The sequence below is a fragment of the Lepisma saccharinum genome, chromosome 15 (genome assembly GCF_977018435.1).
Source record: "Lepisma saccharinum chromosome 15, izLepSacc3.1, whole genome shotgun sequence".
In the NCBI taxonomy this organism is placed as follows: Eukaryota; Metazoa; Arthropoda; class Insecta; order Zygentoma; family Lepismatidae; genus Lepisma; species Lepisma saccharinum.
In genome coordinates, this window is record NC_139243.1 from 46403827 (window position 1) to 46424939 (window position 21113).

At 37.4% G+C, this 21113-nt stretch overlaps 1 protein-coding gene across 3 annotated transcripts in view; it reads right to left on the bottom strand.

The window, feature by feature from the left end:
* Positions 1-19939, bottom strand: part of Epg5 (ectopic P-granules autophagy protein 5) — a 157268-nt gene extending 137329 nt beyond the window's left edge. For all 3 annotated transcript variants that reach the window (XM_083136936.1, XM_083136937.1, XM_083136935.1), the window contains exons 1-4: positions 17858-19939; positions 11059-11231; positions 7619-7759; positions 666-1363 (exon numbers count right to left, since the gene is read on the bottom strand). In XM_083136936.1, coding sequence (XP_082993062.1) covers positions 666-1363; positions 7619-7759; positions 11059-11231; positions 17858-19820 — 2975 coding nt within the window. In that variant the 5' untranslated portion in view covers positions 19821-19939. The remainder of the gene's footprint in view (positions 1-665; positions 1364-7618; positions 7760-11058; positions 11232-17857) is intronic.
* Between the last annotated feature and the right edge of the window lie 1174 nt (positions 19940-21113).

A 21113-nucleotide genomic window follows, 5' to 3' on the forward strand; every position in this document is an offset into this window, starting at 1 on the left:
GGCCAACTTGCACTGGGAGGTTTTACCACACAGTCCTTACAGTCCAGATCTAACCCCCAGTGGTTTTAACTTGTTTGGGGCTCTTAAAGAGCATTTGGGCAGGATGCACTTCCAGACAGATGAGGAACTAAAGAACGTTGTCCTACAGTGGTTACGACACCAACCTACTTCTTTCTACGCCAAAGGCATCAAGGAAATTCCACAATGATGGCAACGGTGTCTGGATGTTCAGGGGGGAATACTTTGAAAAACTGACAGTTTGGTGCTTCTATGTGTGTATATTTCCTGTCTAGAAATAAAAGTCTTGGTCAACCTTGAACGACCCTTGTAAAATCCACTCAATACTCTCCGATACCGATACCACCAATACATCAGAATCAGTGTCAGCACAGCCCTACTTGTAATATAATTTTCATGTTAATTTGATAACTTTGATTGATTGATTGATTTGGTGTTTTAAGTCCACTTTATGCACAGTAAGGCTAATCGGGACTGGGCTTACATTTTAAAGTGGGATCTGAACCACTATGTGCCTCCACCGGCTACTGAACCCGGGACCCCTTGATTACAAGGCGACGACGTACCACTGCACCATCGGGGAGGCTTTGATAACTTTGACATTGGAACTGAAATGTAAAGACAAAATTATGACTTCTTACACTCACCTGTCACTTGTGACTAAGGATTCTGAACACTCAATGAAGAGTGGAATTACATGGTGCAGTACTTGAAGAATTGACTCGTATCTGTGATGGTACAAGAGAACATTCAGCTGACAAAATCCCTTGGAACATATAAGAGGTACGCTATGGCCCCACGTCGTCATCAGCACGGAAACAAAACATGCTATGGGGTGCTTGTCCTTCACTCCTTGCCGTAGAATTTCTAGCCTGGGGTCAGTCTCAACGTCCGGAACGTTGTGGAAAGCCATCTGCTGATTGGTAATGGCTGCTCTCATGCTGTGGTCAGCCTGATCCAGCAAATGAAGTCTCAGTTTTGTCACCATGACCCATGCCCAGGAATTGAAAGCCTGTTCGGGTGTCTGGTGGCGAACAATTGATGCCAGATTGGAGACTTGTTTTACACCTTCGTTTATAACTCCACTGTATTGCTTTTCCGGGATGAACTTGAGGCATGCCTCGACAACGATCAGTGCAACGTGGCGGTGGAGGTTGTGCTGTAGGAAAAGAGTCCGTCCACCTTCATCAAAACCCCAGTTGAGGTTGTTCAGGATGTGTCTAGCAAGGAGGCTTTCGGTGGACATTAATGGGCAGTTCATCAGCCATTCTGATAAGATTTCCATATCCTTTGTTGTAGGTGACCACAAGTTCAGGGGAAGCTCCTTAAACAGGTACAGACTCAGCTATAATGAGATTAAAAAACACATATTAACACTTGAATTTTTAATAGTACTTAACAAACTATGTTTCCATATTAAAAACACTAAGTTGCTGACCTGATACCAGGAAGATCCTGATACAGTGTTGAAAAATTTCATGTTAAGTGTTTTTATATATTAATAAACTGCCTTGGTCAGCAACTTAGTGTTTTTAACAAACTACATATACAGCATGATTCAAAAAGATAGACTCAATTTCGTACAGCTATATTTCCTAAACAATACATTGTATGAATGATCTATATAACATTTGAAAGAGGACGAAGTTTCAAATACCATCACTATCGCACAGCAGTGTCAGTTGAGAGCATATGGCTACTATGCACCACAAGATCATTTGCGTTTGTGGGTGAGTTCATTAAAACTGGGTCTTCGACTGCAGTGTAGTACGCATTTCGTCTTCATTTCGACATTAAATCTGCAACGAGGTAAAGCATCTACCATTGGAATAGCCAATTTGAAGAAAAATTAATTCTCTGAAATAAAATTACGCTCAAATCCAGGCTGTCCTGGCACTTCAGTTCTAGCCCCCGAAATCTCCTGATCTCACACCTTGATATTTTTTTGGGGGGGGGGGGGTTGTAAAAGAAGCAGTTTATGTACTACCTCTACCAAAAAGCTTTCGAGGACCTAAAAGTAATAACAAAACTGCGGTGAACTCCGAGACGAAAGACATTCTTCTTCAGATGTGGAACAAATTCATTTACCATCTAGATGTTACTGGTGGTTGGAAGAGGCACAAAGAACATTTATAAACTTCAATGTGAGTATAATCAAATATAATTTTGAATTTCAGACCTCCTCTTTCAAATGCTATGTAGATCATTGACATATGATGTGTAGTTCACGAAATATAGCCTTAAGAAATTGAGTCCAACCTCTTGAATCACGTTACATAACCTAACACTTTTCTTTGAGGGTCAAACATGTACATTAATCATGCCAAGTGTATTTTCCAAAATTGTTTAGTTTTGTTTATGCACAGAAAGGCTAATCGGAACTGTACCTACAGTTTAAAGTGGGATCTGAACCACTATTATGTGTTCACTGGCTATTGAACCTGGGGTCCCTACACCATGAGGGAGGCAACTTTTCCAAAGTTACGATAAGTTATAAGTTTGCCATATTTAATCACCTTACTGATTTCCAGACGAGTATTTGTGTGGTAAGAACATTGATGATTTATTGCAGACATCCAATCCTCCTCAACAATGCACAGCCAGCAGTGATAAAGCTAAATGGATTGCCTTCTCTTACCACCAGACTACATCCAACTGCCTAGCCAAGACCTTGAAACAATGACATAAATCTCGCACACAAACCAATAAACAAAATAGCCAGTGCCCTAAGCAAACACAAGAGATCATTCCTTTCCCCACTAGACAACCCAGGTGTATACGACGGCCAGTGTGAGTGCAACTCACACTACATTGGCAGATCCATCAGATCTGTCAATGAGCATATACAACAGCACTTAGCGGACACAAAAAAATCTCAACCCACTACCGGACTAGCAAGACACCTCAAGTTCAACAAACACAGGATCCAAAAAGTTTCAGTTAGGCATAAATCACACACCCTAATCGACACCAAAATCAAAGAGATGCATGCAATTATGCCCTTTCCGCATGAGCTGAATATCAACCACGATTGGCTCCCACTATTGCAACAGCTCAAATCCATCATCATTCAGCAGACGAAATGGCTACACCAGCACCCCTAGCGGTAGTCGAGGAAACAACAACAGGAATCAGAAGTCAACCTAAAAGTAAAGCATCGAGTTCCCAAGTGGATGGTGGCAGACGCCACCGAAATTAATAGAACATTTACAAGTAAGTTTTGCGGATATATCTTTAGTAACTCGCTTACATCTTATATTATCAACCGCGTTGTTTATTCCCCTCAACATGAATGCACTATTGTTAAAACACTTCCATTGCCAAACTTGTCTTCACGAAAACAAATTTGAAAACAGATTTGAAAATATGGCCAACACACAGAAAAAAAATTGATTTACATCTTGCCATCTTGAAATGCTTTTACCAATTTTTACTCAAATAGTAAATCAGCTGTCCAACGTATCTAGTCACTACATGAATTTCACCTTAAAACTTCTAACGTTGCTACAGTTCTTATGGTCATAAAATTGGAGACTTTTCCTCATTTTTAGTGCTAAACCCCACTAACATTTTACTAAAAACTTTTAGATGCCTAAGGCTGATAGAGATTTCATTTTTTATTCTACAAAAGTACAGTCTATGCAAATGGAAGCAGAAGTTTAGATTGTCACATGACAGGGAAAAACTGGTTTCTGTCTGTTTTCTTGGAAAATGTAGACCAATTCTTGTCAAATGTAATACAAGACCACCTGGTCCAAGTATAAGCTGCTATAGAAGAATTTCAGCATAAAAGCTCACTATACATGACACTTATAGAAGTCAAAGTATTTACAACTTTGCTCCCACTTCTCCATTAAACTACACATTATATTTTAAAAGTTTATTTACCACGTATTAACCCAAATAATACTCTAAAGGGGCATTCCATGAAAAGTAATCCTACTCAATGTAAATAACAAAGTGAATTGATCTGAAAATTATTATTGTTTTTAATTGCCTCCCAATGGCATAGTGGTAACATCATTGCATTTTAATCAAGATGTCCTGGGTTCGATACCTGTTGGAGTCACATTGCACAGTAGTGCAGATTCCCTTTAAACTGTAGGTTCAGTCCCATGTACCATATCTGTGCATAAAAGTAGACTTTAAAACAACAATTCAAACAATTCAAAAATATCACCAGAATGTGGAATGCTTGCGGAATGCTTGCAACATAGGAAAAATCCACTATTCACCTGCCATTTTGGAACAACTTGTCTGAATTTATTCGAATGCAATACCCACACAGGTAGGGGCATTCATATTTCGTTTTTGATGAAAACACGAAATGTGAAATAACACATTGTAATGTTAATTTTTCATGTTCTTTAAAGATGTGAGGTGCAATATGCAACCATGTTTTTATCACGAAATGAACTGCAAAATGTGAATAAACACTTGAACATGAACTTTATGGTTTATATACCAACGCGACACTTTCAGAGATCTGAAATTATCCTGTGAGTTATACACTCTCTTCAGAGTAGTCCTTAGATCTTCCCCTGTTAAGCAGACTAAAGGGCATGTGCATGTGAATGAAGTCTTAAAATACCTTGCAGTTACTCAAATACAATTTTAAATTTTGTATTCCATATTTCACATTTTGTGTATTATATATTTTGTATTTTGTGTGCTATATTCAGCACGTTAAGACTTGTGTGTATGAGTATAATGTGTGTGTGTGTGTGTGTGTGGACATATATGAAATGACATAATGTACTTTGTATTTAATATAATAATGTATAATTTTACGTGTATGGTTGAGTGGAAGAAAAGGTTTTATACTACGGCCTTAACTACGCCATTTAAAACAAGGCATTAATAAATAAATAAATAAATAAATAAACCATGGAAAATTGATTAATTCTGCTGTAAATATTTCAGAAGCAAAAAAGAACTCCTTTATAGAAAAAGAGAACTATATAAATGTGCTATTAGAAGTGAAATGTTAATTTTGTGTAATAAATATAGTTTTAAAATCAATTTTAACACTGAAATGTGATTCTATATACTGTTTTTCATCCCGAAATATGCCCAGTTTTTGTACTGAAATCTTGATTTTGCACTCATCATAAATATGTGGCTCTACACATAGGTCATCAAAGATATTCAGTTGAACTTAAATTTCTGCTTAATATCTCTAAAATTGCTGCATATATTCCAACCACAATATTAATGTGTTACTCCCATTTCAAACAATTTCGATACATGGTGAGGAGACATAATGGTTCGAGCCCCACTTTAAACTGTAGGTCCAGTCCCGTTTAGCCTATCTGTGCATAAAGTGGACTTAAAAACTCAAACAAGATAGGAAGAAGAGGTTTTCATCCAACTCCTTGAAACCTGCAGATAAGAAATTTGATGAATATTTCACGGCATCTGGCATTTGTAAACATTCACCTCAATGGGTTTAAATTTATCATTGTCACAATCCTTGGGACTGGGACTCCATATCCACTCAACCATCCAATATATTTTTCAAATTGTATTTTAAGCTTTTGTTTCAATATATGCTCAAATATTACAGTGAGTTTTAGTTCCCTACATTTAGAAAAAGTTTTCTTAGCAGAGTTCTGAAGAAAATTCTATGTCATGTGCAAGAGCACATAACTTAGAAAAAACCTTTTTTAGTTCTGCCCTTCTTATTATGTTTAAATGCAATGCCATTCCAGTGATTTGTGTTATCTGGCTCCCAGGTGTATTTTAAATTGCACGAAATTTGTGTCAGTTCTCTGCTTCACAACGTTGATTTTCTCCCCCAAGTTTTGCCAATTTGGCCCTCCTAAAAATGCATAATATTTCAAAGCTTTTACTGTCAAGTTGTAAGACAACTGATGACACAACCCTAATAATGACATAACAATGCTATGAGTTGTTTACCATGCGCTCAAAACAGGCAGCCAACACAGCTTTCAAAATGTCCAAAATGGCCAAAAGGGGGTTATATAGTGTTACCTGGGACAACTTGAATGAAATATTGTTCTACTAGTCAAGATCTGTGCATAGAACGTGTTCAGATTCCACTATGAGGATCTTCTCAATAATGTATTTCCTATAGGGATGGGATGATATGAAATTTTGACCGATATCGATAAAGTACCGATATAAATTTGCCGATACCGATATTCTACCGATCTGATAATTCCAAATGATCCTTGAAGAATCTAAATGGTTCATTCACCTCCTAAATAAATTAGCGTTAGCACATAACTGCAATGCAAAAGAAGCTGCATATACAGATATTTGCTTTTAAGATTGATTGATTGCTTGATTTGCTGTATTTTACTTTGCCTTTTGTGCCACTGTTGGCTAATTTGCGAAGATGGGGATGAGTGATGATATGATGAAATTGATGAATAGACACTCACAAACGTCCTTGCCCAGGCCGGCATTCAAACCCGGGACCCCTGACATCGTAGTGCAATGTGCTAAACACTCTGTCACAGGGGACGGCTTGCTTTTAAGAAAAGTAGGGCATGGAGATTATATGTTTATATCCATAAAAATTATAACAAAACGGCAGAATATTGCACTAAATTTTAACATATTTATAGGTATTTGGATCGGTAAAATTATCAGAAATTTTGCAGAGAAACCGATATGCCTATATCAACCGATACCGATAGAGTACAGATTAATCTGCCCCATCCCTAATTTCCTAAGATAAGATAGGACACTCAATAATAATTGTGATGAAAATTGAGATGATCACAATATAGAATGTATAAAAAGAAGCAAGGAAGAAAGACAGGGGGAGGGGTTACAACATAATGAACACAAAAAGCAATTGTAATACTAACTTTCTTTTGCTTTAATCTAAATTAGTCAGTTTAACAGTGTGTCTAAAGTAATTATACCAACCTGTATTACATTGCCAGCCTGTGTAGAAAACACACAATTGTAAAATCATTTAGCCCTATGGAAGCTCCTTGAGTAAAACTGAAATAATGCTACATAAAACTTTATGCTTGTTATACTGTATTGAAATAAGTGTGTTGGTGCCAGCAACAAGTTGCGTGTACCAACAAGAAGATATTTCTAATTATGCAAGAAAATGTTGGCAATACTGTAAAAACAGGGAAATGTTAGGCATATGCAAGAAGTGTAGGTGTATCAAAGGTCAATAATGCAGTTTCATGTTTCTATTGTTTTGTCTGAACACAACAGAAAAAAAACATCAATGTGTAACAAGTGTGGTGCATTAAAAAGTGATAAAGAACAAATACTCTAATATGCTACATTAAAGTAAGGGCCTCCCTGGTCGGATTGTGGTAAAGCTGCAACCTAGTGATGAAGGGGTCCTGGGTGGAGGCAAATTGCACAGGTTCGGATCACACTTCAAACTTTAGGTCCAGTCTCAATTGGCCTATATGAGCATAAAATGGGCTTAAAACAAATTGTATGCACTTAAAACAAATTGTAAGTTTAAAGTATCCACACTAATTTTTATGGTGTTTTAGAGCATGGCCATGGGAATTAAAAATGCATGAACAAAAACAGATTAGGCCTGATAAGTGCTTTCATTGAAAATAATAGCAGTCTACCAGTAAATTTTACTTACCATTCCCACATTCTGGAACTTTTTCTTCAGCCTGAAGAGCACGTCAGATATTAAGGATGGGTGTTTAGACATTACATTCGACAGAAGTATCCTTGCAGGCTTTGAACACAGCTCTTGGGTTCCTGAGCTGATATAGCCAACCTGAAAAGTCAAGGATAAATTGGTTGTGTAAAAATGTCTTCAAAATTAGGTGTTAGAAAATTACTGGATAATTTGTTTAAAAAAGTAGAGAGAAAATTTTCACCCAAAAAATTTAGTTTTAATGCAATTCTGAAAAAAATGCAGTTTAGTTCATGATAAAAATATCCTACAACAGGAGTACTATTTTGTTCACACGTTACACATTTTAAACAAAGAAACAAAAAAAATAACAACTGTTATGGGATAATACACATACACACTAGAAATGTACAAATATGATTCTTTTTCTGATACACTTATTATACAGGTTCACTGATAACAATCCAATAGCACACTCTGAATATTACAAAACCTTTCTTACACCTATTAATTGAGTTGGAATACGGCAGCCCAAGATCGAAAGACTTCTATATTCCCACAATTGCCTCAGTGGTGCCAACTTATATGGGCCCATGGGGTCTGAGCCCACCCAATAATTTGTGATGTTATTATTATATTTGTTATCATAATTTGTGGTGGAGTGCTTGTTGAAATCAGTAAATAACAGATTATTAAAAATAGATTAGCATGAATTGAATGTGAGATTTAATATCATAATACATGGAAGGGAGGCTTCATGAGATTTTGTGAACTTACAATGTTAAGTATTTGAGCGCACCCAATGTTTGAAAAGTTGGCACCACTGATAGCCCTAAAACAACAACCCACAAAGGAAGCTCTCCATAGCTTCACATTTATTTTCCACAATCACACAGGTGTACTGCAAGTATGAAATTTCTACACAAAACCTTAAGTGGAACACTAAGATGTAGCATCCCACTACATTAATTGTCACTCAGTTGCAACAAGAAAGCACTCTATGCAATGATGTTACGACATTTCCAGACCCACCATTCAATGTTCAATAAATTACCACAGCAGTTTAATACATCAAACCAAATAGATATTTTCAGTTCTTACTTGACTTTTGTTTCAAAATACAGAAAATTTATGTATTTTTAATTTAGTGATCTGTGCCATCTTACTATTGTTAGTGTTACTGGGAATATTGTCATTAAAGATCAAAAGATATCATTAGTCCAGAAAGTGAACATTGAACAGGTATCAGGTTAATGAATGGATATTACTAGGGACATTGAATTTTCGCGATGCACGAAATCGCGAAATGTGAAAAAAAGATGCAATTTTGAACATTCTGCATGTAACTACACCCCCAACGATGAAATATCCATGAGTTTTATTCGCGAAGTAATGCGAAATGTATGCCTTTCCACGAAATGAACGCTTTTTCGCGAAATAACTGTGAAATATCATCAAATGAAGTAGAAAACACGCAAAAACCGGCAATCAAGGTTTTGCGCGCAAACTGTCTATTTGTAACGAAGCGTTTGCCTAATGTTTCCTACCACTTGCAGCTGAAGAACGTTTTATCTTCGATCACATCAGCAAGATGCTGCAAATTTGGATTTCCCATGCACATAATCTCAGTTCGAAAACTTCGCTCCCTGTCAAGCTGCATTCCTTTCTTCCCCCGAATGTCTACTCAACTTCCAGTTTCATTGAACTTGCTAGCTGTAGCAGCGATAAGATTAGTCTGTTTCCGCACATCAAGGGAAACAATAGTGTCATTTGTGTTCAGTTATGAATGAATTTTGTTTATCATCATGTGATTTTTACATGTGTTTGTGTATGTGCAGTAGTCGTCATTATTTTATTTGTTGGACAGCAAGGATATCCTTTAAATACACACAATGAATAAATCACTTGAGATATGCAATTTAGAAATGAAGTGATTTTGTGTTGATGTTTTCTTTATGGTTGGACAGCTAAGCACTTGTGTATGTGTACAGTATATAAAAATGAAGTAGTTTATCAATTTATAGCTCTTTTGTATGTTGTTTCCTCTCATAAGGAAAAAATGTGTGCCAATGTTTTTTTCCACCACTGGTATATACCGCTGATCTAACATTTTATTTACCGCTCTCCTCAGTTTTTTATTTACCATAAATTTGTCTCCCTAGCTATTACTATGCTAAGATACTTTTATCCTTGGAAAATATGCATCAATACATCACCTTTCTTTCACCACCAATGTTTGCCTGAGCAAGAAGACAAATCACACTGCCAACCCTGTTGACACAGTACTGTCATCATTTTTAAAAACACTCAGAGGCTGACCAAGGCAAAAATCATTGTAAAAATACACTACACACATAACATTTCCTTCCTCTAACAGGGTCTTCTTCAGACAAATTCACACTACATTAGTGCATTTTTTTTTCTAAATTAGTGTGAATCCTTGTCTGAAGAACACCCTGTTAGAGGGTGAAAACGTTATGTTTATAGTGTAGTTTTTACAATGAATTTTGCCTTGGTCAGCATTTGAGTGTTCTTTAAACATGGAAACAAGGCTTAAGTGTTGTCATCATTTTATGCTATGTAGTATTTGAATCACTACAAACAGATGTCTAATGAGCTAGGATTTTTATATCTGACCAGAAAATATCTTTAATAATATTCATAAGAAATTTTGTAGTAACAAATCTGCACTATGATAAACAGCACCCACTTATGTGTTCCGCTGCCACTCCTCTGCATTATTGTTTTAAGTACACTTTATGCACATATAAGCTAATCGGAACTGGTTCAACCGTAATAAGTGGAATATGAATCACCTGTGCAACATGCCTCCACCAGGTATCAAGCCCGGGACACCTTGATCACAAGGCATCGACGTTACCACCATTTCATCATGCCTGCATGGTTTTCAGTACAGTGAAAAGGTGGGAGAAACATTTTAGAGATGGTAACACAGACATTGTTGATAAGCCTCGTGGTGGAAGACCAAGAACAGCTTAAACGTGAAACAACATGGACCGGATTGACGAGCTTATGCAAAGTGACTGGATAATTTCTGTAAGGGAAATTGCACATATCTGAACATTGGACACAGTGCTATACAGGAATTCATAAAGACTCTTCGTCATCACATGATTTGTTCAACATAGGTGCCACGGTGAATGATGAGGTTCATCAGTGGTTATGTCATGTCGAAATGGACTTTTGCAAGAGTGGCATTTGCCAGTTGCCATTACGGAGGTGCAAATGTGTTGACCAACCTGGATGTTACGTGGAAAAGTAACAAGGTCCAATTTATGTATTACCATAGGTAGAATAAAAATAGTGGTTTCTGACTTTGAGTAACATCACTTGGCTCATTACTTTCAGTACATACCTTGTACAAAAAAGGATAATCACTAAGTCTTATAAGAATAAGGCTATAATACTTTCAATATTACCTGAAATAGATCCAAGGTAGCTGCTTTGATGAAACCCCTATCAGCCTCTCCTCTAGCCATAGCCATGTTCGCAAAAGCTGTTAGTAGATAGTAAGACTCTGCATCAGGAATAGTTGTTATCTTCTCTTCAAATGCTTGCCTTGAGTATGAATCTGTGATTTCCTTCTCACAATCTACAACAGAGCAAACTATGGTCAGCGGACAATGCCTAATAATTTAAGAGACAAGTGAGTAGTGTTGTAAAATTTAAATAAATTTACCAATATGGAAATTTTTTTAATCACATCCTTAGGCAGTGGTACCAAATTAAGTTCAATGTAACCCTCAGCGAACAGCTAGTTTCAAACAAAACCACTCAAATTATGTGCTTCTGGATGACTGGTATCAAAGAAAACTACTATCACGTATCAGTACTTAACATATAATTTCTTTAAAACTGCAGACAATAATTCAGTTCTGTCTTTCTTGTTCATTTATATGCATATGAAGGTTTGACATACTGGAATGACAAAACAATATATTTATTGTTACTATTTTAAACAAATGCATTTTCAAAATGTTGCTTCTTCTCCTCCAAAAATTATGTTCAACCACCTATTGTTCCTGGTGTGTTTTACTTTTCTATATATTTGGTCTAGGAATTAATTTGTGCGGTTGTTACGCACACATTGAAGCTGTAGTTCAAACACAAAATACATAAATACCTTAAGAAAAATATTGTCCATCGCGAGCCACCACTTTCGCCCATCTGTCAGGCAAGTTACGGATTCCGTGGCGAAAGAAGTCCCTCATAGTACACCACACCTTTCATATCCCACCATATGCACAGCATAACCTTTGCACAGTGAATATCTCGTTTCGGTTGTGATGGACCTGGTTCACCTGGCTTCACCCAGGCCTTTTTTCGTTTCGGGTTCTCGTAATGGATCCACTTCTCATCGCCAGTAACAATGCGATGCAAAAACCACTTTCTTTTCTGTCTTTGAAGCAGCAATTCGCAAATGGTTTTTCATCTTTCAACGTCTCTGTCTTTCAATTCATGTGGAACCCAATGTGACATTTTTTTAATCATTCCCATGGCTTTGAGGTGTTTGGAAACTGTTGTTTGATCAACGCCTAATGCTTCTGCAAGTTCTTCCTGCGTTTGACACGAATCCTGATCGAGCAATGCTCCCAATTCTTCGTCTTCAAATTTTTTGGGCTGTCCAGGTTGCTCTTGGTCTTCCAGGCCGAAATCACCACTTCTAAACCGTGTAAACCACTTCTGACACGTTCGCTCAGCTAGCGCATGGTCACCATACACTTCCACCAAAATACGATAACTTTCGGTAGCACTTTTCTGCATGTTAAAGTAATGAAGCAGAACACCCCGCAAAAACACTTTATCTAGCACGAACTGCACCATGTTCAGTTGACTACAAAATGCTGTTGTTGACGCGTCAATCAACTGCCCTATACTACGAACGATGCGCGTGGACAGGAGTTTTCAACGCATGTGTGGATACACGGAACTGTGGGACGATACGCTCGTTACGCCATCTCTTGTCCAGGTGCACGAATTAATTCCTAGACTAAATATAATAATGAAAACAACTTGTTCACAGAGTATGCAAATTAGAGGTCCAGCAGGAGACATCCAATTTTCAAAATAACTCGAAAAGTACGATTTTTTTAAAGTTAGTTTCATATTTTCAGCTTTCTATTCAAAATTGGGGGATGGGGATTACATGTCCTCGAAGAGTGGTCCTTTGTCATGCTTCCCTGCAAAATTGGTCCATATAGTGTCGATAGGGTCAACACTAGAAGCGATTTTGCAGAATTATTTTCTGTAAGCTGGAACACTGCTTTTCTTATATAGGGTGGTGAATATTATATCAACCAATATCAGTTGGCAACTCTGTGGGAATGCAGGTTTGCGTGCCAAGGTGTTTCCCATACTTAGTCAGCTGCAAACCTCATAATCAGTCTTTCAAGGAACATTTGCCTCTTCAGACACATATCGCGCATTCATACAAAAACGTTCTATTCAGGAGACACAGAAGGCACTGCACTGAAGAATGCCAGAGGACATGCCTCCTCTGACCTGGAGACATCTGTTTTTGCATACTGCCATTGGCTCTGTGTTGTCTGACTCATCATATTATGTTGCGATGCTCTGGCGTGCAATGATGGCAAGCCTCGTCACAGTGTTCACTCCATCTCCTGAATAGAATCCGTTTGGAGGAATGAGGCATTCCTTACATGTCTGAACAGGGGAACATTCCATGGCAGACAGATTGCGAGACTTGCAGCTGCCTAACCATCGTAGTCTTCTTTTACACATGCACATCTGCGTTCCGACGGGGTTGCCAACTGATATTGGTTCATGCAATATGCAAAACCCTGTATATTGTTATTTTTTATTCCCCCACCAAGTATGCGATTAATTTCAATGTGACTTTGCATGGTTGTAGGAATATAGCATTGCTACATACTACATTTTTTGATCACTTTGGGCTATTGTGGTGGCCATAGGGGCATGCTGAATATAAAGTTTTGTGTTTATTTTTATTTTCATCATCATTGGGAGGTAAAATGCATACATTTCACTTCCACTAAGAGTATGTCCATTCCAAAAAAAAAAGACATGTCTCCAAAACAATTAGTTTCGTTCCAAAGAGGCTCCCATCCACTCAAGGTTAATATAAACATCAAGAGCTCCTTATCAGCATCAGAAATATGATGATGCGTGTATGTTATTCACTCTAAATAGGACATGATGTAACTGGCACCAACCGGCTAACAAAAGGAGTAAATGGATAATGTCCAATTGTTACTGCATGCTAATAGAAAAAACCTGATGAAATGAGGTTTCAATTAACCTAAGCTAGCAATACTTCTTGGACATTTCCCAATTTCATTACACAACTACAGCAGTCAGTCACAACCAGAATGGATATCTCCCCTCCCCATCCCATATGTTGTTCTATTGATAGCATAATACAAGAAACTAAAAATAATGGGACACATTTTTTTATTTTTCTTGCAAAGTTTCTTTTTTAACCTGCTGCTCTGTTTACGTCAAAGTGAAATGAAATATATTTTGATTTGAGTTTTTGCATAAAAATTCCCACACAATTGCCTAATAAAAAAATTTAGGGATGATATAGCCCAATTTCATTACACAACTACAGCAGTCAGTCACAACCAGAATGGATATCTCCCCTCCCCATCCCATATGTTGTTCAATTGATAGCATAATACAAGAAACTAAAAATAATGGGACACATTTTTTATTTTTCTTGCAAAGTTTCTTTTTTAACCTGCTGCTCTGTTTACGTCAAAGTGAAATGAAATATATTTTGAGTTTTTGCATAAAAATTCCCACACAATTGCCTAATAAAAAAATTTAGGGATGATATAGCCTAGATCAATCAATACTCTATCTCCAATGTCAGTGCATTGCTTTATCTGCAAAATTTCCAATAATTTTATCAATCCAATACTTCTGTAAAGAGAGTGAAATTTACTGGAAATTTGTAATTTTTTAATCAATGTGTATGTATAATTCATATACCCTGATGGTGTAAAGTAAATTTCATTTCTTCTTCTATGGTAAAAAACATTTCATACATTTATTAAGGAATACTAATGAGCCACTTGAGAATATTTATGTCTTTATATTAGATCATTGTATATAGATATACATTTTATATCAATGTAAGCAACAAATTCACATAGCTCCATCCTTCATTTATTTAATAATGAAACACTGGTTTTATATACTAAACTTTGCATTTTTCCTCAATAAACATTCTATCTTGGTGAATTCAACACAGCAAAATGTTATAAGATTTTCCTGATTTAACATGTTCTCTATTTTAAGTGTATTTTGGCTTGGATAAAATCAAAGTGTCGCTGTATATGTTCTGTCCAGTGAAAAGGACGCTACATTTTAAAAGTATCTTTGCTACAGCTGCCGCTACTCTTCCAAAATTGTAGCTTCACCAAAAAGCAGCTCGCTACTCTACTCATCTGCGCTACTCGCTACTTTTGTTGTAGTTCTGCATAAAAAAAAAACTTGAAACAAGCACATGGATATTCAAAAGACGCCTCTAGTATGATAGTTGTACTTACTGGAAAATAGATCGTTATTTAGTATCATAATTCCCGTAATTCGTTAGATGTTTGCTCTAACATTGCGAATATCTGGTATATATGGTCTTTGGTATAGCTATATGAGCAACAGATAGAGCGATGCATTACTTAAGTTTTCTGTTGGGAATGCTTCCCTGAAGACACAGTGAAAATTTTGTCACCTTGTAATCAAAGGGCTCCAGGTTCGTTACTTGGCAGAGGCACTAGTGAATCTGTTCCAATCTCGATTAGCTTATCTGTGCATAAAGTGGACTCAAAACAAAAACTAGGAAGGATGCCTAGTTGGGAGGATGGGACCTACTCCTCCATTCCCCACACAACTCATCATCATCATTCATCATTCTTCCTCATTCACACAATTAGCCAAAAGTGGCAGAAAGCAGGCTCTAGATAACAGAATAACAAAATAAACCCCATCCTCACTGTCATGATTAGCAAAAATTACAGAAAAATAAACGACGTAAAAGTAGAAGAAATACATACATTTGGAAACTGTATATTAACCAAAGAAAATTATCGTTTCTGCAGAAAAGTCAATAACTTGTACATACTTTTTACAATATCATAAAATATATTGAGGAAACTAATGTGTAAACCCAAGTGTTCTAAACGTATTGCAACTTTAAAATTTGTGAACAAATATTATGATGAAAATAATTGTAATAATCTCCCTGGGCCTAACCTATTTCTTTCAAGACCAATTATACCCAGGATATCTCCTTTACATTTTGTAGGGGGTGTTAAGGGACATTTGACTCGTCATAGTTCACATAATGGGGCTTTTATCAGTCACATAGTTACACATATTATTTTGTATCTTCTGATCCCATTGCAGTCCAAGAATGATTTTTTGATATGTTTTTAGAGTATGGTATGAGGGACCAAATATATTTTTTTCACGATTTTTGGTGATGACGTGTTTTGAAATATTCAAGGTCAAAGGTCAAGGTTACGTGACAAAATTATATTTTTATCCAAAGGTAGGCTTGTTATATATCACTGGAAAGCTTGTTCAATTCCCTGTACAATAAGCTTTATTTGAACTTCCTAGGCGAAATAGGGGCGGAGTTACAGCAGATTTAGTATAATTAAGCGGGCTCAAAAAGGGCAATTTATGCTAATTTTGACCTTGAATAATTTAACAATTACAAGATGCACGAAACTAAAAATTTTCATAGTTACTAAGTTCTATTCATAGTTTCAACTCCCCAAATTTCATAAAAATTGGAGATGGTCAGGTTGTGGGCTGTGTTGATATCATATGGAATGACTCTGTAGAAAAATTTTTGCTACAACTACAGGAATTTTGTAGCTTCGCTACAGCTGCAATTTTCAAAATGTAGTGCTGCTACAGCTACCGCTACAAGTTTTATAGCTAGCTACAGTAGCGATGCTACTTCCAACCACTGGATCTGTCCAATTAAATAACTGATATACCAAAAATGCCTGGTTTAAAATTAATCACAATATATCATTTTTAACTTGTTTCATTATGCAAATGCAACTAAGAACAGTTGCAACTATTTTTATTAAGCACACATGCTTCAATTTAGAAATATTTTTTTCATTCCAGCAATATTTTGCAAGTAAGTCATAAAGTATAATATTGAAATGTAACAATGATTTCATATATCATGTCATGCAAATTCTACTGCAAAAAAACTAAGACTGCTCGGTATAGTACATAAGCGGAGTTGAACTGCCTGTTGCAGATATATGAGATTTTTTCTTTCAAATGTTGGCTCAATGAACTACCATGTACGGCTGAGCTGAATTTGTATTGGTCGATACTAGTAGGATCGGTATCAGAAAGTACTGGTTGGTTGTTATTTACAGACACCAGTCAATACTTTTCCAGTGTTTTGATCATTCCACATGAAATCTCCCTGATTTCAAATTGCAATTGTGAGGAAACTATTCGACACAGAGCCTTGTGGTTTGCGGCACCATGTAAAGCAACTGAAAAAGGAGTTGTTGTTTTCTTTTTCACTTCTTCATGGGCTCCTTTCGTAAACCTCAAAATGTCTAGCCGATACTCAATCGCAACCCAGGTGCGCACTAGCATGTCAGGGGTGATGGAGTTGATGGCATTCTCAATTAACCTGCAGAGATCACGAAGGTCACATACAGGTGAAGTGTAGACTGTGTCTTTTACATAACTCTGCAAGAAGAAATGTGATTTGTAAACTGACTGTGATGGGCTTCTCTTGAAGGGCTGCCTAATTACCTCTACAGTTTTATAAGATGTGCATTTTCTGCCAGAACCTAACTGGCAGGAACTTGTCATACCAAACCTTAATTGTCTTTATGTCTGGTGTCTCCCATTCAAATGTATGTCTGAAATTTCTTAGGACTGAAATTAGCGACTTCAGTTCCGCACACCACATCACACACTTGTACTGTCGCCATCGTTGCTAATTACTCACCACGTTACTTTTTTTTTTTAAAAAAAAACACACACTTTTGACTTGCTTTACATAATGCCGCACACCACAAGGCTCTGTGTCGAATAGTTTCCTCACAATTGTAATTTGAAATCAGGGAGGTTTCATGTGCACACCCTATATATCATCTGAAACAATGTAGTTTGTGATTACCTAACAGGTATTTTCATATTCTGATGTACTGTTATTTAAATGCTTTTAAACTATGTCTAACTTACCCTGTTGCTGATATGATCCTGACGCAAAAGTATCCTCCTCCTGATAATCCTCATGTAAAATGTAAAACAATCGCCACAGCATTGATGTAGACACAACATTGTATGGTATTACGGCCAAGTACTGCCATGCACCCAATTTCTGTGAAGAGAAAATGCACTTGGTCGCTCGCATAAAGAAGTTGTCGTACTCAATCTGCAGTCTCTTCAACATGGCTGGGTCGGAGGCTATGTAAGATGTTCTGTAGTTCTCCCAATGATCAGAAACATACTGCACGGTATGCCGAATAAGCCTTCCCAGTCGTTTGGCAAACTGCTTGTACCTTGGATTGTTGTACGTCTTTAAACCTTCCTTCAACAACTTCACAAATATGGTCGAGAAGGCAAACAACTTTAGCATGTTATGCTCGCTTACTCTGGAAATATCATAAATATCAGTGTCATCTCTGTAGTCGATCATAAGAACGTGTCGAAAGAGAGCGTCCATTGGGATTTGGTTGAGGAGAGATACCAAGTCATTTTCTTTGAATCTCGACCAAGAACCTTCTATGTCGTCATCCTCTTCTCCGTCCGAATCAACCAATACCCACACACTGTCTTCACCTGACATATTCTCCTGCATGGCTGCATGTATGTGTTCCAGAAAGGACTCACGTTCTCTAACTGGAAGCAACAGCGTAGCCAAGACTGTGAGTAAATGATCGAGGCAAGGGTTTCCAAAAGTTGAACTTCCTCTCTCCACGACCGGTAAGGGAATCTGAACGAACTCGCTCCCCCACGAACCCACCCCGGCAGGAGATCTCAGCACGTGATTCAGGACAAAGAGATGATCCTGGAAGGTTCCAATGCGTAACAAAATCGACACCAATCTTCCAAGCCACTCGCGAGTGTCCACGACAAACTGCCGATCCTTGATTGATTTTCTCTGAAACATGAACAATATGCTGATGCAGCTTTTAAAATTGTCCATGCACATTGCTATTCTACCCGACGGATACTGCAAACTGCCACTTACTGGAGCATTGTGGGGCAGGCTGTGTAAATCTGGACAAGAATTAACAACATTTTGGATATAATTCTCTATTTGCAGTCTGTGCACTTCTGATGAATATGAATTGAGAGAATGCACTTGGTGGACCAAGTCTTTTATATTATTCAATGTTCTGTTGACTATCACAAGAGAGGACTCATTAAATTTAGATACTTGATACTCATGTGAAGCTGCAACTGGATTTCCATCTTGGCATTCACCTTCATCAGAAACCATCATAGTCTCTGTCGTCCACAGCAACTGCTGCAACTCTTTATAATCTCTCTTGAAGTTGTCTACGTCTTTGATGTTGCTGATTAATCTGTTTCTTACCCTAAGGTAGTTCATGAGAAGCTCATACAGTTCGTGTTTCTGCAAGCTCTTCTGGCCGTCAATAAATTGGGCAATGAACTCACTGTTACATTCCAGCTCATTGTTTACGTACAACGACAACAACTGTGATTCTGAAAATGGTTTAATATCACAATCAATAACCGGTTCACTAGCCTTCACTATATCTTGTATATTTATCTTCTGACCTGCGACAACCTCAGGACTTGATGTTTCAGTTTGATCTAGCATATTTCTCTGGATCACAGACTCAATAACCGGTGCTGTCGGTTCTATGTAAGACTCCTGATGCTCACTCAATATGTCACATGCTGCATCAAAAACTTTAGCGTCCACTTTCGTCTGAACTTTTGGCTTATGCATCGGTGAGCATAGCTTGGTATCCACTTCACTGCACTTCAGTTCCTCTACTTGACTAGATAACTGTCCTATCTCTTTCAATTCCGTTTCCACGTTCTCCCCGATCATGGCACCCTCTCCTAGCTCAACTCTCGGAGACTCGATCACTGCACTCACAATGTGTGTGCTGGCTTCGCCTGGTGTTTCCAACTGATTATCGCTCTCAACTATGTCACTCCAACGCATGCTAAATTCGCTACTGAAACTTGTACTGCAGGCAGTATTCTCTTTGGGCCTATGCACAGGAGCAATTTCTTCTTGCTTCTCATTCTTGTTCTCCGCAGAAGTCCAAAAATCATCTTGTCTGGCACTATCTTCCACACTGGCATTTTCAATTTCAATCTGAATGCTATCTGGGCCACACTGAAAATCCTCTAGTTTAGGTGGATCAGGAACATTTTCAACATCTTCTACAGCTGCTTGCTCCTTTCTTCTACTCTGTAAAACAAATTATAAACAATTAAAACTAATTACACAATAATTTGTATTACACAAAAATTAAATTGTACATAAAAATTGACTTTGCAAAAATTTCAGCAAAAAATGCTCGACGAGGACTTGAACCTAGATCTCTGACATACTATGTCACTGCTCAAACAACAGACCTATTGAGCCAGCACTGCCTTTGCTTAATTTTTTGCTGTCGTTGTTTGACCTATAGCTCAGTTTGTAAAGCAATGGCAACAGGAGCAGAGCACCCCCTATTCAATACCTATATTGAAAACATTAACACTTACATATTCGTATTCACATTGAGTGCCCGAATGTTAGGTATTAGTGAGGCCGCTGTTATTATATACAACAGCCAAGCATTACAAGAGAAGCTGTATTTTACTGTACTGTCAGCAGTCTCTATAAAGATCAGAGGCTGTTGTCTTTTGTTTCGTCAGTATTGTTGTTAAGAATTGTTTCATCTCATGTTTTAAGTGGCCTGTTTGTGTTTTTCGATATTTGCTCAGTGAATTCTTTTTTGGCATTGTTGTTAAACGGTTTTATTGTCCAACTACTTGTTCCTCTTTTCTCCAAGTCGACTGGAAACAAAATTTTCAGATGCTTTCAAGATATCATCAGGTCGTGCTCGGGAAATTATTTAACGCGAGTTGTATCGTGACGGGTAGTTTACCTGTTAGTATGTTCTATATGTTCCATGTAACATGTTTAGTAAAGTTCCATTTCAGACTTTGCGGAGGAACCTGAAGTTCACGAAGAAATATTACAGTTCGTTGATGTGGATAGTGCGTCAGAAGAGGATTTTAACAAAGATGAAGTTGACGTTCACTTCGTGTTTTGTTCTGACACCGCAGCATCAGGAGCACACGGAAGATAGCCAATGATGCCACCACAGGGGGCAAGAATCGAAGTAAAAAAAACAAGGCTAGCAGAAATTAAGAGTAGCATAACAAAATGATACTCAAGATGGAATTAGTGTTCATGTATTTATTTTTTTCTTCTAGGCAGCCAAGGACATGGGGATTAGTG